The 22255-nt window shown below is 50.5% G+C and overlaps 1 protein-coding gene across 1 annotated transcript in view; it reads left to right on the plus strand.

Annotated features, from left to right (window-relative positions):
- Brd1 (bromodomain containing 1) overlaps positions 1-5070 on the plus strand; it is a 52577-nt gene extending 47507 nt beyond the window's left edge. The window contains exons 9-13 of the mRNA XM_048803232.1: positions 269-404; positions 929-1056; positions 2067-2176; positions 2412-2566; positions 3604-5070. Of these exons, the coding sequence (XP_048659189.1) occupies positions 269-404; positions 929-1056; positions 2067-2176; positions 2412-2566; positions 3604-3787 (713 nt within the window). The 3' untranslated portion in view covers positions 3788-5070. The remainder of the gene's footprint in view (positions 1-268; positions 405-928; positions 1057-2066; positions 2177-2411; positions 2567-3603) is intronic.
- Positions 5071-22255: the final 17185 nt, after the last annotated feature.

Raw genomic sequence — 22255 nt, forward strand, 5'->3', positions numbered from 1 at the left:
AAAGTCTCCTTAAGAAGAGTGCTTTCTTCCCCCACAGAGTAACTTTGACTTGTGCTTACTTTTACTGCTCACTTCACTTGGATGAGCGCTTCTGGGTCTCCGGTGCTGTGAGCGCTGGGCTAACTGCTGCAGGTCATGGGGTAAGAAGGGTTCTTTGGAGAACACAGTCCATATTGAAGAAAAAAGTGCAGCATAAGGCCTAGAAAAGTCAGATGTGAGCAGCAGCCTTGGCAGCGCTTGACCCGGCACCTGCCCACCTGTGTTCCAGGTCTCACCAATGGCTTTGGGGGTGCCAGGACCGAGCAGGAGCCAGGCAGTGGCCTGGGGAGGAGAGCTGCACCCCGACGGCGCTGTGCATCCGAGTCTAGCATCTCTTCCAGCAACAGCCCGCTCTGTGACTCGAGGTGGGCACTGGCCTCATCTCCACTCTTGTGTCTCCCCAGCACTTGCCTGCCTTTAGTTCCCATCTTAAGACCCCTTGAGAGAGGCTGGCCTGGGGTCCATGTGTGTTTTCTGCCCTGTAAAGATGAGTTCCCATGAGATATATCGATCTGCTTCTTAAAACTTAATCAGAAGTGGAAAATAAAACTACATAAAAGATTAGCACCATTTTAGAATCTATAGTTAGAGTTATACTTTGTCTTCTTCTCTCCAAATCTTGCCTTTAGCAAGATGGGGTCAGCATAGCCCAGCAGCCTGTCTGCCCCACAGAGGCCACTTTGGCAGGTGGAACAGCCCTCACAGTGACAGGCTCGTCCTCCTCTAGCCCCACCAGCAGGCCAGTCCTAGGGTTGTTAGGCTCCATCTTTGCAACCTAGCCTGGTGGTTGGCAGCTTCGCCATGCAGCCTGGTTTGGGGGAAGCAGTGGGTAGGGCCTTCTGTGCTTTGGGTCTTAGTCCTGGACTGAACTCTGCTTTTCCTCCTCAAGTTTTAGCACACCCAAGTGCGGGCGAGGCAAGCCTGCCCTTGTGCGCAGACACACACTGGAGGATAGGAGTGAGCTGATATCCTGCATTGAAAACGGGAACTATGCCAAGGCGGCCAGGATTGCAGCTGGTGAGTTGTGTGTGTGGCCTCTGGTGAGCGTTTCTGGGGTGGAGACTGCAGACTGTCCCAGGGACCACTGTGCCATGAGCCGAGACCACTTCCCCTTATGAGGGACTCTTGTGCTGGGCTCCCAGGACTACCCTGGACCTCATCAAGCAGGCTCTAGAAGGCTCCAGATCATCCCAGCACATGTGTTTGTTGGGTTCGCCAGCCATTTGCAGCTGAACGGGTCACAGTAGGGTGGATGGGGGCTGGGCTGGCCTGACTGGTTAGTCCTGAGGACAGAAGTGCCCTCTGTGGCTTGGGGCTGAGGATCTGGTGGCTAGGTCTCCTGTGAAGCAGCTGCATGCTGTGAGGGTATCAGGGCGGAGACCTGAAGTGGGGAGGGCAGGGACAGCAGGGAGGCTGGTGTGGGGCAACAGGTGATCAGGCCATGTGGGCTGCGGCAGGGTGCCATGGGGACTGGGAGAGGCTGATGAATGAGAGTGTACTGACATGAGGAGGGCCTGGGGCTAGTGTGGGCTCTTGGAGGTGGTGGGTTCTGGGAATGTGGGGGACGGGTCCTAGGAACAGGTGGTAGTTTTATTGCAAGTGGCCAGAATTATGATTTTGAATTTGAGGTTTCAGTTTTGAAAGATGCATCTGTATCAAGCCAGGGGCCTGCCCTTGGAGAGAGGGTCTCAGGAAGTGGGGTGTTGGGGACCTGGCATTATAGGTGTTATAGGCCTTGGAGCTGTGGATGGCATGGGATTTTCCGGGTCATAGGGAGGCACGTGGCCCATGGGCAGGCTGTATGGGGAGTTGGGGGGTACATGGGTCCCTGACTTCCATAGGAGGGGCAGTGGGATGGCTCTCTCTCCCTCAGACCCAGGGATAGTGTTCATTTGACTGCCCTCCTGCTTGAGAGGCCAGGAGCGTGCTTGGGAGTCCGCCGCCCTTAGACTGTGTGGCTGTGCTGGGCCCTAGGAGCACTGCGGCTCTCCTGGGTCACTCACTGCTGGGGCTTCCTTCTTTCCCAGAAGTGGGGCAGAACAGCATGTGGATTTCCACTGACGCCGCAGCCTCCGTTCTGGAGCCCCTGAAAGTGGTGTGGGCCAAGTGCAGCGGCTACCCCTCCTACCCGGCGTTGGTGAGTTGGGCGCTGTGGGCGGGGCCTGCTCTGCTGGGGCCTGGGACCCAGTGCATGGCCTGTGCCTTGCTTTCCCAGTGCATGGCCTGTGCCTTGCTTTGTGGCGCCTGCCTGTGCTGCTGGCAGTGTGTGGCCGTCATGGCGGGAGGCAGGTGTGTGAGTGGCTGCTGGGGGTGTGCCGGGCGTGCAGCTCTGGATGTGAGCTCTTAGAGTGACTAGAGTGTGCCCTTGGCAGATCATCGACCCCAAGATGCCTCGAGTGCCTGGCCACCACAACGGTGTCACCATCCCTGCCCCACCCTTGGACGTGCTGAAGATTGGAGAGCACATGCAGACCAAGTCCGATGAGAAGCTGTTCCTCGTTCTGTTCTTTGACAATAAGAGAAGCTGGTGAGTGTCAGCAGCCAGGGCTCTGCAGGACAGGACGGGGCTGGGGATTGCTTCCTGCTCAGTGCGCTGGACCCTGCCATGCTGTGTGGGGCCGAAGTGCCACAGAGTGCTGGCTGCCTTGGGTCCTTGCACTTCCAGTGTGCATGGTGGGGTCTGAGAAGGGCATTGTCTAGTGACCCCACAGGGACTGTGGGGAGGACCATCAAGCACTGATCTCTCTACCAACAGCCTCCTCTTCTTCTTGAGTCCTGGCCAGCTTGAACTCTGTTTCTTCTTTTCCTTTTGGTGTCTACAGTGGTGTTCCAGGGGCCCCTGCAGTGGGCCTCATACTCTGTACTCTGTCAAGACGCAGGTCCCCTCTACCTAGAGCGCTCTGCATGCATCATCTGCTCTTCCATTCCCCAGCTCTGCTTTGAGGCCTAGAGCACCTCGCACCCACCGTGTGCCATGGTTCAGAATCCAGAACCCCCTCTGAGGATGGGGCACACCACACCAACTGTCCTGACCATTTGTGTCATCAAGAGGAGCATCCAGTTGGGTGTGGGCTTTCCCTGTCTGGCCACAAGGAGATGTTTCACTCCACTCCAGGGAGCCAGCCACTCTGGGGCACACATCTGCACCCTGTGCCATCTTCTCTGCCTTGCCTACCTGCTTCTGCTGGCTGCTTGGCTGCTGTTCCTTATCACACCTGGAGGGAGGCTCCCGTGGCCTGGCTCATCCAAGGACCTCTGTCGTAGGTTCTTGCTACTCCTCTCCTAGGGCATCCCCTTGTTCTAGGGCTCACCTGGCCTGTGTTGAATGTGTGTGTGCCTGTCCTCAGGGAGGAGATTTGGAGGAGATGACTGACTGGTTCTCAGAGAGGGACAGGGAAAGTGGGGATGCACTGTGCACATTACCTACTCTGCTCCTGGAGGAGTCTGGTCCACACCAGCCAGCCTCAGCTGGGCTTTGCCAGGCTCCTAGTCCACAAGGGCTGGTGGTTAGCGGTTACAGAATGTGCATATGGGTCTTAGTTTCCCTACTTTTTCTTTAAAAAGGCAGTGGCTTCCTAAGTCCAAGATGGTTCCTCTTGGTGTTGACGAGACCATCGACAAGTTAAAGATGATGGAAGGGCGGAACTCCAGTATCCGGAAGGCTGTGCGAATTGCTTTTGACCGGGCCATGAACCACCTGAGCCGTGTGCATGGGGAGCCGGCCAGCGACCTTAGCGACATTGACTGAGGCAGCTCCTGCAGAAGGCTGCCCAGGCCGTCGCCAGCCGTGAGCCTTGTCCATAGTGTTCATAAGCTGTATATGTTTGTATATTGTTCAAAACTTAACTTATTCTGATTTCGTAGTCATAGTTCTTTTAATTCTTTTTCCCAGGGGCGGGGGGAGGTTTTGTTTCGGAGTTTTCTATGAAACCATCTCGTCTTGGCGCGTGGTGGGTGGGGTGCACCCGGTGTGGGCAAGATGCTCTGGTGGTGCCGCGTGCCTCACTTGCTTCCATCTGTATGTAGCTTTTTTTTTTTTTTTTTTTAAAGACTTTTGAATGTTTAATAATTTTGTAAATCATGCTCTTTACACAGAGTACCACTTATTTAATAAGACGGGGATGTAAATTTACAATGACAAATGTGTATTTTAAGAAAGAAAATGACATTATTTTGAATGGTACTTTGTGCAAAGAGATGGAGAGTAAATTTATGCTGTGTGCATCACTTGCAAATCACCAAAAACACTCCCGCCAGCGTGACGCTGGGCGGGGCCCTCCTTCTCATCGTCCTGTCTGCCCCGAGTCTCCTCCGGTCCGCCCCGACTCCTACAGGCGTGCCTCCCAGCGGATTATTTATTGTAGAAAGTGTATTCAGTTGCTTTATAATGAAAAATAAATTTGCAAAAGTATATTGATATGCATTTTTATACAGGCACATAAAAATTCAACTTGGTTTGGGAGCAGAATGTGTTGCGTGATTATATAAATGACTCTGGCCTGTGTGTACTTTGATTTTGTAACTTGTAATCTTTTGTTTACAATGAGGGGCTTTCTGTAACTTGTTTTAATTTAGAACACTTTGGTAGCAATAGAACTTTGGATACATTTTTGTATGGTACATGTGATGTATATAGAATTAGTACTTTATTTTTATTTTTAAGAGGTAAAGCATTATGTTAGGGGGGGAAGTAGGGTGGGTTTCCAAATTTGCATTTTTTATATTAAAAATAAAGTCAAGATTTGGATGGTGTGGGCCTTTCATTCCTATATCATCAGGAGGCCGGGCACACGAGTGGCCTGAAGGACAGGGTGCTGGGGGATGTGGACAGTTGCAGAGCAGGGCCAGGCCAGGCAGACGACATGCCTTGATCTTAAACATTGCCCTGGGATGGCATTATTTATTATTTTGCCTAATCATATTTTTATTTTAAAGCTATAGTTACTTAAAAAATTTTAAGTGTTCTTCTTTTAAGTCTACATTGTTTGTAATATTTCCATAGAAACTTGAAATAAAAAGTCTTCCTTTTGATAGTTTTTGTCTAGTATTTGGCAGATGCCTCCTGTTTGCTGTGGGCACACTCTGTGGCCCTTGTGGCAGGCTGCCCCCGACTGCCAAGGTTGATGTACACCAGGCCTGGCCAGGCCGGAGTGGTCCCAGGACCACGTTGGAGAGGTGTATTGGCCTGGGGTTGGTTTCAGGGATCAGAGGAAGGAGGAGGGGGCAAGAGTCCTGGTGGCACAGGGTCTGTGGGTCAGTAGGGACCCGAGCAGCGCAGATCTCTGGGGGTGCCGCTGGGATCTGCTTGAGGCAGGGTGCCATTTACTGGCTTTGTTTCCTAACACACCCCGCAAATCCTGATGTGCCGAGCCGAGAAATCTGCTCGAGTCAGGCTCTTGTTTCTGGGATAGCTTTAGTTGGTTTTTGACCTCTGGTGCATCTGTCTGGGTTAGCCTATGTGGGGGAGAGGGGAATTGGGGCAGGGGTGTTTGGGCAGCAGGAGGGTAGGTTGGCCCTGTGCCTCTGGTATGCTAAGGTCACCTGGGTAGCTGGCTTTAAGTTGCAGTCTGGATACTGGCCTGTGTTAATGCCCTTGACCCTGGGATCCTACATAGCCATGCCTTAGAACCCCTACTTGGGTGCTATTCAGGAGGCTTCCAGAGTCTGCCTGGTCTCTCCAGCCATCACCACCTGTCCCAGCCCCGTTGCCCAGAACCCTACCTTGCTCCCGCTGTGGTGTAGGGCCAGCTTGACTCCATCTGTCCAGGTCTGTCTGCTGTCTGGTGTCAGCACTGCACTTGAATTGGGGGGCTGACCACCCGGCCTGATGCTAGACAAGGCCTGGGTCCTTGACGTGGCACCTTGAGATGCTGGACCCTGTCAGGAATGGGAGCTTGGCTGTTCAGGGCTGAGGGTGTTTGGTGTTTCTTGGGGACCTCCTGGAACCCCTAGGGGTGGGTGTAGAGGGCCCCTGAGGCCCCTTCCTATGTGGGCACCTCCCTGAAGGTGGCTGGGCTAGGGTCCTATCACCAGCTCTCTGGAGGTGACCCTGGCAGTCTTCCGAGGCCCACTCTGTGGGATTTCCCTCTGAGCCTCATTCTGGACCCCCCCCCCCCCCCCCCCGCCCCCGCACCTTTGTGAGGATGGTTTAGAACTCGATGGGGCTGTTAGAGCTGAGGTTCCTTGGGTGGAGTGCCCCGTGGGGGGGGGCGGGCAGGTGGGGACACTGGCAGATCTGTGGGGCTATGGATTGTGGCTGACACCCCCACCCTACTTACAGCCCACTGTGCCACACAGTAGGCACCTGGCTCCCGGCCCAGGTATGCCCACCTGCACTGTGCACAGGTAGACAGGTCCTGGGAGGGGACTGCATAGCCCCTGGAGGTGGGCTTTAACCATTTGAGCAGGAGCTCTGAAGTGCAGGGTGCTGGGGGCACTGCAAAAGGGGAGGCAGAGATGGCCAGGACAAGGCCATCTACAGCTCTGGCCTGGTTTGGGTTTCCTTTCCTGGGTTGAAGGGTGTCCTTCCTGGGGTGCAGGCATGGTCCCTCGTTGGGGGAGTTAACAGGGGTGCCGCATGGGGAAGACATGGGCAGGTGTAGCCTGAGGAATGGTGATGGCCCGGGGAGAGTCCTCTGGGTGAGGGTATGGAGGAATCCTGGGGGCCTGGGAGAGTGTGGTGAAATGGCCAGAGTGGACAGGTTGGACATTAGCACAATGTGGGGATGTGGAATGAAGACGGGCAGAGGGCAGGTGACAGATGTTGCTGGGGGAACAGAAGAGGCAGGAAATGAGAGTGGCTGGTGACCTTGGCCAGGGGCTCCCTGGAGTGGTAAGGATGTCGAGGATTGCCCTTCAGTGGGTATTGGTCCCTGGGGGAGCAGACTTCTCCTTCACAGGAGGCTTGCCTATGGGGGCAGGGGGCAGTATTGCAGGGGGCAGTATTGGAGACGGGGCCTACACCTGCTCAGGCCACTCTGTCTGGTTCCCTGTCCCCACCTTTATCTGGGTGTTGTCAGGTGTTTTCATGTGTGACTTCACATGTGACTCGAGTGGCCGGGTTCATGTTCCTCCACTCCAGACCTGGTTCCATCATGTGGTAACTGTCTTTCATGTTGTGAGGATTCCCAGGTGAGTTCCAGAGTAGGCCGATTTTCCATCACCTGAAACTTACATGAGATTTCAATTTCTTTACATTTTCCTTTTTTCTGTATTTATTGAGGCAGTCATGTGGTTTTGTCCTTTATTATGGTGGTGTGTTACATCAATTCAATTTTGGAGCTAAAGCAACCTTGCATTCCCGGGATAAATGTTTTTTGGTCATGGGCACAACTCCTTCTTGTAGACTGCTGAATTCTGTGTGCTGGTGTCTTGTTGGGGGTACTTGGGTCTGTCCTTGAGGGTCTGTGGCATGCGTGTTCCTTGTGATGTCTTTATCTGGCTTTGGTGTCAGGCTAATACTGAACTCATAAGATGGATTGGGAAGTGTATTATTTTCTTTTCTTTTGGGAAGTTTTGAAGGGTCACTGTCATTCTCATTCAAGTGTTTGATTGTGCAGCTGGATCTTTTCTGCCTGGGGATTTTTTAAAATTACTGTCAGTCTCTTTACTTGCTGTAGGTCTCTGCGTCCTTTCCACTTCTGGAGTCAGTTTTGCTAGTGATAGTTTGTCCTTTTCATCTAGACGGTCTCATTCATTGGTATGCAGTTGTTCCTAGTATTCTCTCTCTCCTCCCTCTCTCTCTCTGGATGCTGGGGATTGAACCAGAGGCACTTTATCACTGAGTTTCATCCCCAGTCCTTGTTATATTTTATTTTGAGAAAGGGTCTTGCTGAATTGTGAGGTTGGCCCTGAACTCGATCCTCCTGCTTCAGCCTCCGTAGTTGCTGGGATCACAGACGTCATAGTGTTCTCTTACAAAAACTTTTTATTTCTGTTGACGTTTGTAGTGAAACCTCATTTTTCATTCTTTTTTTTTAAAAATATTTATTTTTTAGTTGTAGATAGACAGAATAACTTATTTAATTTATTTTTACGTGGTGCTGAGGATTGAACCCAGGGCCTTGCACGTGCTAGGTGAGTGTTCTAAGTTCAGTTATTTGAGAGTCCCTCCCTGTGATTGTAGCTGAAGTTTGAGTGTTTGTCAGTTTTGTGATTTTCTGAGAGCGAGTTTTGTGGTTTTCTTCTTTGTTGTTGTTCAGTTCTCTTTTTCACTTATTTTGACTCTGAGCTTCATCATTCATGTTTGGTTTTTAACTGGGCTGCGGCCCACCCTGACCACACTTCCTGGTGAAGACTGAGGCCCAGGCTGTCACGGGCCTTGCTGTGTCACTCAGCCTTTGCCCAGTTTCACTGCTGTGGTCTCTACATCTGGGTGGCTGTGGTCAAGATGGGGGCTGCCAGGGCTTCTTAGAGTTCTCTAGTAGGAAGTTGTGTGTGGAAGTGTGGGGCCTCTCTGGTCTCAGATGGACCAGGGTCCAGATTTGTGTGTGGCCTCTCCCCTGCCGTTTATATTCCAGGAGAAGATGGAGAGTATTGCGAGGTGGCCAGCACCTCGCCAGGGTAAAATTTCCTGTTCAGGAGTGGGGAAAGGCACCTGAGAAAGTAAAGTCTGAAGTAGTTAGCGAAGAAATAACAGGTAAAGTCAGAAAAGTAGTTTTAATTGCAGAGCGCCTTATAGGTCCAGCCCACATAGGAGCTGGAGATGAACAACTAGAAAATGACTCTGGTGGTTTATTTAAGGGGGTACATCAAAGGCAGGGTTAAGGTTTCAGGGGTGGAGACTTGCTTGTGGTGTCTTGCAGTCAACAGGTTGATTGGCCTCTTGGGAAGCCACGCCCACCTCTGAGAGTCTGTGTGCCTAGGTGGCTGCTGGAGGTCCCCCATGTCTGGTGCTGGTCACCCATCTCGTGGGACCTGGAAGACAGAATAGAAATTCCCATGTGTCTGGGCAGTCTTCACCAGCAGGAGTGCTGGTGGAAGTTCCCAGATACCAGATTTTTCTGTTCACTGGCTATGATGCCAGTTGGGTCCACACGTAGTCCATGGGTGGCTCTCAACAGGACAGGCTACTCCCTGTGGCTCTTTGTTTCTGTGAAATGTGCAGGGGCTAGGGGGCAGTTGTAGTCTGGAGGGTGAGGAGGACCTGCTATCCTAGGCCTGGGCAGCCAGGCATGAGCCGGGCCTTGTCCACCCTGACAGCCAGGGAGGGCTGCCTGGAAGAGGGGATCCACTCAACAAGCTCAGCACAGAGGGGCCTCCCTGGTGGATGGCAGGGAGGGCTCAGGAGGCAGGACGTCTCAGTGGGGGCCCTGGTAGGTGGGCAGGCTGCGGCGCTGGCCTGCACAGTTGTGTATCTTGAAGGGATTTGAAGTAGAGGTGTGATGTGGCCCTAGAAGAAATGGAAGAACTAGAATCCACCACAGAAGCCCCTGTAGATGTTATTTCCCTTTCTGTGGATTTGTTGCCTGAAACCGGGAGCTGAGGGCTGAGTGTTGTCATGGTTTGGACCTGGAATGTCCCACAGCCCGTGTGTTGAAGGCTTGGTCTCCAGTGCAGTGACATTCAGAGGTGGCGTTGGGTGTTGAGGGCCACAGCGGGGATTCCCGGAGAGTTCCCATTGGTTGGGGAAGTGCTGGAGGAGGGATATTTCCGGTTGCTGGTTCCTGGAGGAGCGCGGGGCGTTCGGGGGAGTTCCTGGGGAGCGTGTGTGGAGTGTGCTGGTGGAGTTCAGAAATAAAGTTTGTTCCTGCTTCAGTGGCTCGTGATTTGTGCCCAGCCAGAGAAAGAGAGAGGAGGTGGGGGCCTGCCCTGGGGGCTGTATCTGGTCCCTGGCCCTTTCCTCCTCTGCCTTTGTGGCCGCCATCAGGTGAGCAGCTTTCCTCTGCCTCAGCTCAGACCCTAAGCAATGGAGCTGGCTGACCATGCACGGAAACCTCTGACGGTGTTATTGGTGCTGAGGTCCCCAGGGTGTCCTGGATTCAGGCTCTTAAAGTGCCCAGCAAAGAATTGAGCAGGACACAACAAGTAGAGGTTCATAAAAGTGAAAACAAAAGTGGAAGAAAATGCCCCGGGACAGCAGAGTGGGATGCGCTGTGCAGAAGCTCAAGGCCCCGTCTACACAGGGGAACTCACTGTTATTGGGGTATGTTAGTCGTCGTGCCCCCCACCCCCCGGGGGTCTGGGGTTGATTGGCACCTTGATTGATAGCTGAGTTTGAGTTATTCCTTCTCTTCTGCCCATGCAGTCAGTCTGTTTCTTCCCCAGAAAGTGCCTAGAGGGGGAGCAGACCACGATTTAACAATATGTTCAGTAGCAAATATTCCCCTTGTAGTTTTCTAGCTTCCTCCCTTTGACCACAAGATGGCCCAGTTTCCCCTCACAGGAAGTGTGACAAGTGGAGTTTTAGGTAGGGATGGGGGCCGTTGGATGGTGGTGCACCTTTTTATTCCTTCTGTATGCCTTATGTCCAACCTAACAAGACCATGAGCCAAAATTTTTCCTCCTCTAAGTTGTTCTTGTCAGGTACTTTATCACAGCAGCAGAAAGCTACCAGAACATTGGTACAGAGAAGTGGGGTTGTTACTGTGACTCTGTCTGACCATGTGGTTTAGAGGACTTTATAAACTGGTTTGTGGGAGGAGTTTGGAAAAGTTGGGAGATGTGGGTTAGAGAAGCCCTGGAAAGCCGTAAGAAGAGCTTCATGGACAGTACAGATGTGAGTTTGGAAGACCAGAATGCTGATAGAAATGCAGCCAGTAAAGAGTGTGCTCTTGAGGTTTCTGATGGGAACGAGGGCACGATTGGGAATGGAATAGAGGCCATTTGTGTTACGTTCTGGCGAAGAACTCGTCCAGGCCTGAGACTCTCTGTGAGGCTGTGTTTAAAGGAGGTGGGCTAGCCTGGCAGAGAGAATTTCAAAGCAACATAGCATTCAGGCTGTGGCACGGGTGTTGACTGAATGCTTTTAGCTGGATTTACAGTGAGAATCAGGAGCAAAGAGCCGAGTGGAAAGATTTGAAAATATTGCGATTTGGTTAGAAAAAGAGGAAATATAAAGTGGGGCTGTGGAAGGTGTGGTTGCTGAAGAGATAGCACGACTAAAAAGCAACCGGGTGCCTGGCCTCAGGATAATAAGAAAGACCCCTTAGGAGCACCCCCGGAACTGGCCAGACCCCACTCTTCAGGCTCAAGGATGTCAAAGTGAATCTGTTGAGAGACTGTCCTTTAAGGAGCAAGTGCCAGGATGCCCCGTGGCTTCAGAGCCACCTACGGAGCTGCTTTCTCAGGAGCAGTCTCACCATGTCCAGTTATTCAGGCACAGTCCAGAGAGCCCGGCTCCTGCTCCCGCTGTGTAGAGGGCAGCGTCTGCATGGTGCTGGTCCTGGGCAGTGGGATGAGAGTCGGAGAGGCCTGGGCTGTCTCACATTTCTCAAAGGAAGGCCAGGCAATGGATGTCGGGTTTGGAGTCCCTGTGGTCAGCCCCTGCGGTCAGCCCCTGCGATGGTGATTGGTCACTGAGTGAAGCTGAAGCTACAGGAGACCCCAGGAAATCATAAAATCCAGGGGCCTGGAGCATCTGCTGAGGACAGTGTAGGCAGCCAGTAGAGCCAGCCTGAGAGAGACCGCGCCTGGGCAGCGCTGCTCCCGCCAGGGGAGTGCACACTGGGCCGCCAAGGCCCCGTGCCAGACGCGGTGTTTCCCCCGCTGGGTTTTGGTCTTAGTTTGTCCCGTTCCTTATTTGTATGTCCCCATTTCTCCCTTTCATAATGGGACTGTTCACCCCGTGTCCCTGCATGTGGAAGTATGCGACTTGCTTTTTGATTTTTACAGGGGCTCACAGCTAAAGGTTTTGCCTTGAGTCTTGGGGGGAAAGGTACTGGGTATCAGACTCAGGGGCACTCAACCACTGAGCCCATTCCCCCGCCCTATTTTGTATTTATTTAGAGGCAGGGTCTCGTGAGTTGCTTAACGCCTCGCTTCTGCTGAGGCTGGCTTTGAACTCGTGATCCTCCTGCCTCAGCCTTCTGAGCTGCTGGGATTATAGGAGTGTGCCATCGCACCTGGCATCGGGGAGACTTTTGAGCGATGCCAGAACTGCTGAGACTTTGGGGACTCTTGAAGGTGACTAAATGAACCCGACATTATGAGGTGGACATGGGCCTTAGGGGCCATAGGCAGAATGTCATGGTTTCAGTCTGGAATGTTCCACGAAGGCTGGCGTGTCGAAGGCTTGTCCCCCCTGCTCAGAGGTGGACTTTGGGAAGTGGGGGGACCAGGAGGGCTTCTCCCCCGAGCACAGATGGGTCAGGCTGTGCAGGGGCAGCCTGGGTGGAAGGAGGGACGGTGTCTTTCTCCTGAGCCCTCTGGCTGCCCTGAGCTGCCACTGCCCCCATCACAGCCTGGGCCACGGTGCTGTCCTCACCGCAGGCCCACAGCAGTGCAGCTGGTGACCAGGAGCTGGAACTCGGGGACTGCGAGCCCCACGTAGATCTCTCCTCTTCTTGGTTGCTTTATAGGGTTCTCATGTGAGGGCTTGACTGTCCAAGGGGCCTCAGCAACCTGGAGGCTGTACCCTGCGCCTCCAGGGCAGAGGGCATGTGCGCACCTGCCAGAGGGCTGAGGTGGGCCCCGCCCAGGTCCTAGAGGTCTTGGGCATTCCCGCAGCAGCGGGTGCCCTGTCCCCAGGGGACTGCAGGCACAGGTTCCTGAGTAGGAGCGCCTGCCCTACCCGGGACAGCATGGGAAGTTGTGGGGGGACTGGAAGGAGGTGAGGCCTGGGGCTGCGGGCGGGTCAGAGGGGGAGATTTGGGGTTTCAGGTGACCACCGTCCCTGGTGGGAAGCTGCACAGCCTTGGAGCAGCTGTGTCGGGGTAGCCGTAGGGAAGCTGGGCCTCCCCGCCATGCAGATGGGGTGCTGGGGGAGGGCCATCGGGGTGGGGTCGCTCAGGAATGGCGGGAAGCTGGTGTGGCCCCTCAGTGGGCCTGGGCGCGGAGCCCTGGGCGAGCCGGAAGGCAGAGCTCTTCTCGTCAATGGTCGCTTCTGGGATAGACCGCCGGTGGCTTTCCTAACAGAACACGGGTCCTCAGAGCGCTGGAGATGCTATTGCCCCCAGCGGTGCTGGCGAGGCCTCCCGCCCGCAGGCACTGGGCTTTCTGGCCTTCAGGGAGGCAGGAAACCTCCACTCTTCAGTCTCTGCCCCCAAGCATACCGCACTGCCCAGGCTGAGAGAGCAGCGCCACTTTTCAGAAAGGAAAAGCTATGAGAAAGGTTGTCTCCTCTCCCTAACCCTAACCCTAACTCTAACCCTAACCCTAACCTCTCCCTACGCAAGTGGCGTGGTCAGGGCCCTCGGGAAAACGGGGGCCATCGAAGCTCAAGAGCTGGCAGGGGCCCTGACGACCATGTGGGCCCCTCAGTGGACTCCCAGTCCTGCCAGGGCCTTGAAGTGCACACGGGCCAGACCTGGACAGACCACCTTGAGGTTCTGAGAGTTGCCCTTGGAGTAGGAGGCTCGAGCTGCAGAGGGAGGCGACTCGGTGTCAAGCGCCTGCCTCCTGAGCTGGAAGTGGTGGACGGGATCTCCCACACTCCTCTTGGCCTGGGGGGGACCCAGTAGCCTCCACCGGGTCAGTGCCCAGGAGGCCAGGCCCACTCCCCCACCCCCACCTCCCCCTTGGCTGGGGTGTGGTGCAGTGGGAGAGCGCTTGCCTAGTCTGTGGCAGGCCCTGGGGTCCCTCCTGGGCCCTGGATGGCAGGGAGTGAGCAGAGAGGTTGGAGTGTGCATGATGAGGTCCACCTGGGCTTTCTCCTCATTGACTTCTGCAAGGTAATTGAAGGTAAAACGCGTGACTTGGATTTGGATGGAACTAATGTTGGAATCTAGATGGAAAGGGGATTCTTTGCCTAAGACATCAGTGTGGGAGCCCAGCTAGTCACTCAGGCTTTCCTTTTGTCCGTCCCTCCCTGTCTCCTTTCTTTCTTAATTTTTTCCTTTTTAGATTCCTATAAGGGATCAAGAGCTGGGATGTAGAGAGGGCTGAGAAACAGTCTCTGAGGAGCTCATGTTCTAAGGGGGTTAATTTGAATGATTTTCAAAGAGCTCCAATGAGAAATAGGTCCGTGTCATATGGAGGGTGAAGCCTCAGTCCTGTTGGTCATGGAAGGGGCACAGGGAGGTGGAGTGACGATGACAAGGAGGTGTGATTTTGGAAGTAAGTCCTGAGAATGGGCTCATTCTTGGTAAACCAGGAATGCCCTGGAAAATTGGTGATTGGCAAGTGGAGTGAGTGAGTCTTACTTTTTTTATATATATATATTTATTTTTTTTGTTGTAGTTGGACACAATACCTTTATTTTATTTTTATGTGGTGCTGAGGATCAAACCCAGGGCCTCGCACATGCTAGGTGAGTGCTCTACCGCTGAGCCACAACCCCAGCCCCTAAAGACCCTCTTAATCAATCAATTCAATTTATTTATTTATTTTTGGTACCTGGGGATTTAACCCAGGGGTGCTTCATCACTGAGCCACATTCCCAGTCCTTTTTATTTTCTATTTTGAGGTGGGTCTTGCTAAGTTGCCTGGGACTTCGCTAAGTTGCCGAGGCTGGCCTTCCGAGCCCCACCTCCTGAGCTGTGAGGATCACAGACATGTGCCACGATGCCTGGCGGTTTTTATTTTTTAGAGCAATTTTAGGTTACAGTAAAACTGAGGAGGAAGCCTGGAGATGTCCCACGTGCTCCCTGTTCCCCCGATGTCCCCCCACACTAGGGATGTCCCCCATCAGAATGCTGCAGAACCTGCACTGATGTGTGTCTGTCACCCAAAGCCCGTAGTTCACACGACAGCTCACTCTTGTGGCACCTTCTAGGTGTTCTAACAGCTGCGTAGTGAGATGTGTCCACCTGCACAGGGTCACTGAGAATCACCTCACTGCCCGAGTCCTCTGTGCTCTGCCTCCTTACGCCTCCTGCCTGCTGACCCTCGGACGGTACCGCTCATCCCTTCACTGCCTTCGTAAAGCGCCTCAGTCAGTAGCAGGCCTTTGAGTTTCTTCCTTGCCTTTCAAGACTTCAGATCACAGCTTCTTTATCCATTCGCTGTCTGAAGGACATCTTGCCTGCTTTCAGGTTTTACCAATCATGAATGAATCTGCTGTAAGCATCCCTGTGCAGGTTTTGTGCTAAGGTAGGCTTCCAACACTTGATAGACCAAGAAGCATGATCACTGGGTTGTATGCTGAGAGCTTATCTGGCTTTTTGAGAAACTGCCCAACCACCTTCCCAAGTGGTTGTGCCATTTTGTATTCCTGTGAACAGTGAAGGAGAGTTCCTGTTGCTCCCCATCTTTGCCAACACATGAGGTGAGTCATGTTCTGAATTGTGGCCTTTCTAACGGGTGTGTAGGGGTGTCCCACAGTTGTTTAATTTGCACTTTGAGGATGACATGATGTGGAGCATTTTTTCATATCTTTTTTCTATCAGTATATCTTCTTTGGTGAGGTGCTTTTTAAGGTCTTTGGGTCATTTTTTACTCAGTTGTTTATTATTTTTGAGTTTTAAGAGTTCTCTGTGTGTTGGTGGATAGTAACCTTTCGGATATGACTTGTGCAAATATTTTCTCTGGTTGTAGTTTGTTTTCATTCTCTTGATAGCCTCAGATATTTTCATGAAGTCCAGTTCTTTCCTGGTTTGTGTCTTAATTGTGTTAGAGTCCTTCCCAAGCCCCAACTCAGCTGGGTGTCCTCTGCTGTCTCCCAGGAGTTTTGTAGCTTTGTACTTTACATCCAGGTCTGTGATCCAGGTTGAGTTGATTTTATGAAGAGTGTTAAGAATGTCTAGAAATACTTTTATTTATGTAGTTACTGTTTGTTCCTGTACCATTTGTTGAAAACATTTCATTTGTTCCACTGAATTGCCTTTTCTTCTTTGTCAAAAATCCATAGACCTGTGTTGGGCACCTGTTTTTTTTTCGTGGATCTGTTAGTCTCTTCTCTCATCAGGCTCCACCATCGTGTTTCCTGTAGCGTCCTGTTAAGGTCTGAAGTCAGGTGGCCTCAGTCCCACCAACTTGGTTCTTCTCGGTGATGTTTTACTATTCTAGTTCCTTTGCTTCTCCATGTAAATTTTAGGGTTAGTTTGTCAATATTCTCGCAATAACTTGCTGCATTAATCTACTGTTCAAGTTAGGAAGAACAGACATCTAGACAATACTGGATTTTTTTCCCTATCTGTGAATATGGAATATAGCTTTCTTTGATTTTTTTTTCATCAGAGTTGCATTATTTTTCTCATATAGCTCTTGTACATAGTGTGTTAGATTCATAACTAAGAATTGTCAATTTCTTTTGCTAAAGTTAATGGTATTGTTTTAATTTCTAATCCTACTCACTTGTTGCTGTTATATGAAAAAGCAACTGACTTTTGTGTTTCACTGTGTATTTTCCAACCTCGATATAATTGCTTATTAGTTCCAGGAGTTTTTTTCTCCCCATAAAGCCTTCAGCTTTTCTGCATAGATCATCAGGTTATCTGCAAACAAAAACAGTTTTATTTCTTCCTTCCTAATTAGTGTACCCATTATTTCCTGTTCTAGCCTTATTGCATTATTTAGGATTTCTAAGATAATGTTGAAAAGGAGTGCAAAAGAGGGTACCTCCTTCTCTGTTCCCTCCCCTGTTCCTAATCTTAGTGGGAAAGCGTTTACCTTCTTACCATTGAGTATATCTTGGCTGAGTTCTTCACAGACATTCTTTATCCAGTTGAGGCAGGGCGTGGGTTGTCCTTGGTAAGGCCTTGTTGTCCCTCAGTGTTCAGGAGAGCTGGAGGGATGGCCACTATTTGGCTCCTGGCAGCAGTGACTTCTATCTTCTTTCTCTCTTGATTGTCCTGGCTAGAGACTCATCTATTTTATTAATTTTCTTCAAAGAATCATCTTCTGATTTTTGTCTATTGATTTCAATCTCATTCTTATCAATTTTTATTGACTTCCTTCAAAGAGTTAACTTTTGGTTCTCTTGATTTTATCTAAGCAATTTTCTGTTTTCAATCTCACTGATTTCTGCTGTAATTTTATTATTTATTTTCATCTTACTTTGGACTTAATTTTCCTTTCTTTTTTTTAGTTTCATAGTATGGAACTTTATGTGATTGCTTTTAGAGCTTTCTTCTTTTGCAATAACATGTCTTCAGTACTTCCCTCTATGCTCTGTATTTCCTGTATCACACACATTTTGATAAGTTCTTGTGTACACTCATTTAGTTTAAAATATTATTTGATTTATTTTGTAACCTATATTTAGGAGTATGTTGTTTGATTCCCCAGTATTTTGGGGTTCTCTGCTTTTCCTGTTACTGTGTTATCGTTCAATTCCATTTTGTGGGACTGAGCTTTATGGCTCACAGTGTGGTCTATTTTGAGCATTCTGCGTGTGCTTGAGAAGAATATCTCTCTCTTCTTGGGTTGAATGGTCTCTACATACCCCTTGGGCCCAGGGCATTGTTGAGTGACTGAGTTCCCGCCTGCGGCGTCTGTTTCTGATAGAGGGTGTTGTGGCCCCCGTCTCCCCGTCTCCGCTTGGCTCTGTCAGTCTTGCCTCACACATCTTGACACTCCTTAGGCATATACACATTGAGGGCTGTTACATTGTCTCGGAAAACTGAGCCCTTTATGGTCGAGTGACACCCACTTTGTGCACCGACACCTCTCTTGCTGAACAGTCTGCTCTGTTGGAAATGATGACAGCTTCTTCCACTTCCTTTCTGTTGGTGTGAACCTGCGATCGCTTTATCCTTCACTTTCAATCTATTTGTGTCTTGGTATTCACAGTGTTTCCTACAGACAGTGTGTACTTGGGTCTTGTTTGATGTTCCGCTGACCACATCTGTCTTTTCATTGTCTTAACTGCTAACATTCAAAGTAATGATTATGATAAATATGATAAGTGATAAATAGTATGTATTAACCATATTTATTATTATTTTCTGTTTGTTATCCTTGCTCTTTGCTCCTATTTTTCTTCTGTTCTTTTTCTACCTTTTGTAGTTTTGATTGAAAATCTTATGATTCCATTTTCTTTACTTTCCTAGCCTATTATTCATACTCATTTTTATTCTTTAAAGTGTTTTCTGTAGAGTTTGTAATAAACATTCGCAACTACTCCAAGGTGACGTTCCAGTAACGCTGCACCACTCCACCATCTAAAGCATCACAGACAGTACAGCCATTCACTGCTGAACCAGGTGGATTTTTGAGAAGGGCATCATCGTGAGGTGATGTCACTGTTGTGCCAACACCACGGTGCGCACACACAAACTAAGGTGGCCTGATGTCATGGGTGATCTCATGGGGTTGCTGGTACCTGCAGTTATCGCCGACTGAAACACCATCACACAGGACCTCCGCGTCTTGATTTTACCTAAGGATCTGACTGTAATTCAGGTCCTTCTCCTTCATTTTAAGCCCAAGTGATTATGTGTACATATTTGCACATTTGTGTATTCAATGTACTTAGTCATGTGTGCTTCTGTACGTATCTTGGGTATTTATATTGGGTGTGTGCAAAGATGTGTGTATGTTGGTTATGTACGCAGGCATACATAGTTAAATATGGTGTGGCTGTTATTTTGAATAACGTATTGTCTACTAGCTTGATGTAGAGTAAGAAGAGGTTTTTATCTCACCTTTGATGCTCTTCCTTTGTCTGGGTCTGAACTTCTTTTGACTTGTTTTTGCAAGGCAGATCTCCTGCTAACTAGTGTCAAATTTTGAGAACGTCTTTATTTCTCCTTCACACTTTAAGGATGAGTTAGTTTTCAGAGCACAGAGTTCTAGTTTGGTGCTATTCTCTTGACATTTTAAGTGACTTGTCTCTCTCTCTTCCTGCCCATGTGGTTGCTGATGAGACATCAGATGTAATTCATGTCTCTGTTTCCTTTCAGGTATGGTGTTTACCCTGACTTTTTTCAGGACAGTTTGTCTTTGATTTTTCTGTAGTTTGAATATGATTATAAGTGTCATTCTTAATCTCTCCCATTTATCCTGCTGGGTGTTCTCTGAGTTTCCCGGAAAGTGGTTTGGTATCCAGCCACAGTTGGGGACAGTCTTAGTCATCATTGTTTCAAATATCCCACTCCCTTCCTTCTGGCGTCCCACTGTGTGCCTGCTGTACTCTGTCCCCTCCTCTCTCTCTACTTTCTGCAGTTGTTCCACAGTCCTTGGATATTCTGGGGTTTTTTTTCAGGCTTTTTTCTCTTTTCCATTCAGGCTTTTTGGTTTCTGTACCCTCAAGCTCAGAGATTCTTTCCTCTGCTGTGTTTGGTAAACCAGTTTAGTCTATCAAGGGCATTGATCATTTCTGTTATAATTATTTTGATATGTAGCTCTTCTTTTTGGGTCTTTCTTAGACTTTCTGGCTCTCTGCTTTCCTCAGGCTGTATTATATTTAGGATACTTGCATCAAAAATGTTTAAAATTCCAGTTCTGATAATTCCAATATCCCTGCTCTGAATCTGATTCTGATGCTTGCTCTTTTCAAACATTTTTTTCCCTTTATTAGTGTAAGATGTCTCATAAGTCTTCCCCAGTAAGTTTGTCTTCGGGGCAGGACATCGTGCTCTGGGTCAAGGAGCTATGGCAGACGGGCCTGTGGTGATGTGGTGAGGCATGGGTAGGGGTGGGGGAGAATGTGCTGAGGTCCTTCGGGGAGCTGCAGGCTTTGGTGGCTTGCATGGCATGGGCTGTGTGCTTTGCAAGAGCTTCTTAGGCCTCATGGGTGAGAGGGATGTCGGGGCTGAAGCTGGAACTCCCTCTGAGCACGTGGAAGACCTTGGCTGGCAGCAGAGGGCACTGTCCTCCCCTCATGTCAGTGAGCCTCTGGTGTAGCCCCCGTTCTCAGGCTCCTTGTGCAGCTGCCTCAAGAACAGAACTCTTTTCAAAATGAACCCTCTACGTATTTCAGAATGGTTCCTCTCCTTGCCTGCCAGAAACACGACAGGTGTTTTCCCTGAATTGAGATTCACCATGATACCCTGCAGAACACATGGTACAGCTCAGAAACGTGGGGACCTCCAGGACTGGTTCCCTGGTGCTGGACTTGTCCGCATGGTCAGTTTCCATCTGGGTTCTGCCCTGGCCTAATTCCCGGGCAGGTTTGGGCTCCCGAGTCTCTGTTCTCATAACTGTGATCCTCTTTGTTCACCTCTGGGTCTCTCCAAAGCTGGAGTCGGGTGGTCTTGCGACCTCACTTCTCTAATGCATCTAAAAAGGGTTGTTGAATTTTCAGTGTGCCTTGCTTTTCACGGTTGTGGGGACTCTGCCAGACTGGAAACTGGAAGGTAAAGTCCCTTTTAAAGCCAGGTGTGGGGTGAGACTCACAATAGACTTCACCTCTTTTCCCTGCACAGCTCAATAGCTTTGAGAATAGGTCAGTGCTATGATCAAGGTAAACATACACACACTCCACAGCCCATCCTCACGCACCTTTTGTTGACCCTTCCAGCCCCAGGGCCTGACAGCCCTGATCCACCTTGTCCCAGGCAGGGCCCTGTGCAGTGTGGTCTGCAGGGCCCCAGTGGCCATCTGGCCACAGTGCAGGTGAGGGCTTCGCCTTGCTGTGTGCCCAGTTCCTCCAGGTCGCAGTGTTGCCCCCTGCCTTTAGACGCCCTGTGACTTGTCTAACCGTTCTCCAATTTTGGGTAGCTCCTGGTGTTCGGCTGTTGTACCTATGCCTAGGGCATGGCATCGGGTGTAGGTTTTCTTTTTCTTGGGTCAGCACCCAGGAGGGTTGGTGGATGACACGGTAGGTGCAGGTTGGCTTCAAGAGAAGCTGCCCGTCTGTTTCATGGCCTTACTGTTTCATTTTGCATTCCACTAGCAGTTAATAGTCTTCTAGTGGCTTCACCTCCTTGCTACTGATGGAAAGTTTCAGTTTTATTTCTAAGAAGCTTAATAAGCTCCACATGCACAACAAAAACTACACCAGGCACATAGTACACAAATTGCCTCAAATTCGAGCTAAAAATTTGAAATCGGGGAGATGAACAGGGATCAGAATGACAGAGACTTCTGTTCAGAGTGGAAGACAGTGGAGCAAGAAGTCGCCCTCAGCCTGGGCACTGCCCAGGGAGATAGATATCAAAATGAAAGGCAAGATAGGCTTCTGGACATGTGGAACCCAGGAGCGTTTGGGTCAGCCTGTTTTCTTTCCCAGTGGTGCAGCACCACAGACTGGTGGGTTGAAAGGAGAGAGGATCACTCTCCTTGGCTCAGGTCGTGGTCAAGGCTGGAGGCTCCCCTCCAGGGACGGCCCTCTTGCTGGCAGTCCCGTAGCCTCCCAGAGCATCACCTGGCAAGGGCCAGGGAGCACCTGAGTGTTGTTTTTGTCCCTTCTTCTCATAAAGCCGCCAGGGTTCAATCACAGAGCTCCACCACGGCGGCCTTATCCAATCCTATTACCCCTCAAAATGCCACCTCTAAATGCCACAGTTGGATCCAATCTCCATCCTCTTAATACTTCAGATGGGGAAGTTTCTGCCCTGTTAATACTTCTGCAGGGGAAGCCTGGTGCGACACTTAACTTGCATCCAAACCACAGCAGCGTGCGTCCCGGAAGACCTGCACCACCAGGATGTTAAGCAGGTCTTTCAGGAAGAAGGGAAATGGCACCGCAGTGCCGGTGAAGATGGATGTGGATGGGAGCAGTAGAAACATCCATTACCTCAAAGTACCTTCGGAGCAGCAGGCTGAAGACCAGACATGACAAGGAGGTGGTGTGGGGTTCAGGATCTGCATAGCAGCAAATGGTGTGCCAACTCCAGTGGAAGGAAGGTCGAGTTGCTGCAGGGGACTGTAAGTTTATACTCCCTGAGAGCCAGTGCAGTCCTGCTGCAAGGCAGACTGCAGGCTACTCTGATAGACCAGAAATCCAGGAGTTACAGCTAGTGAGTCAACAGAAGAGATGAAGAGGAATACTGGCAGCACCATGTTAGTCCAAGGGGTGTCAGAAGGGAGGACACACGCAGAGGAGCACAGAGAAGACAAGACGATAGATTGGGCAAATGAATTAAATAGACACTTCTCAAAAGAAAAACACAAATGGTCCACAAATAAATGAAAAAATGGGGCTGGGGCTGGGGCTCAGTGTTAGAGCGCTTGCCTCTAGCATGCATGAGGCACTGGGTTCGATCCCCGGAACCACATAAAAAATGCTACATGA

Source organism: Marmota marmota, unplaced genomic scaffold (genome assembly GCF_001458135.2).
Source record: "Marmota marmota marmota unplaced genomic scaffold, marMar, whole genome shotgun sequence".
NCBI lineage: Eukaryota > Metazoa > Chordata > Mammalia > Rodentia > Sciuridae > Marmota > Marmota marmota.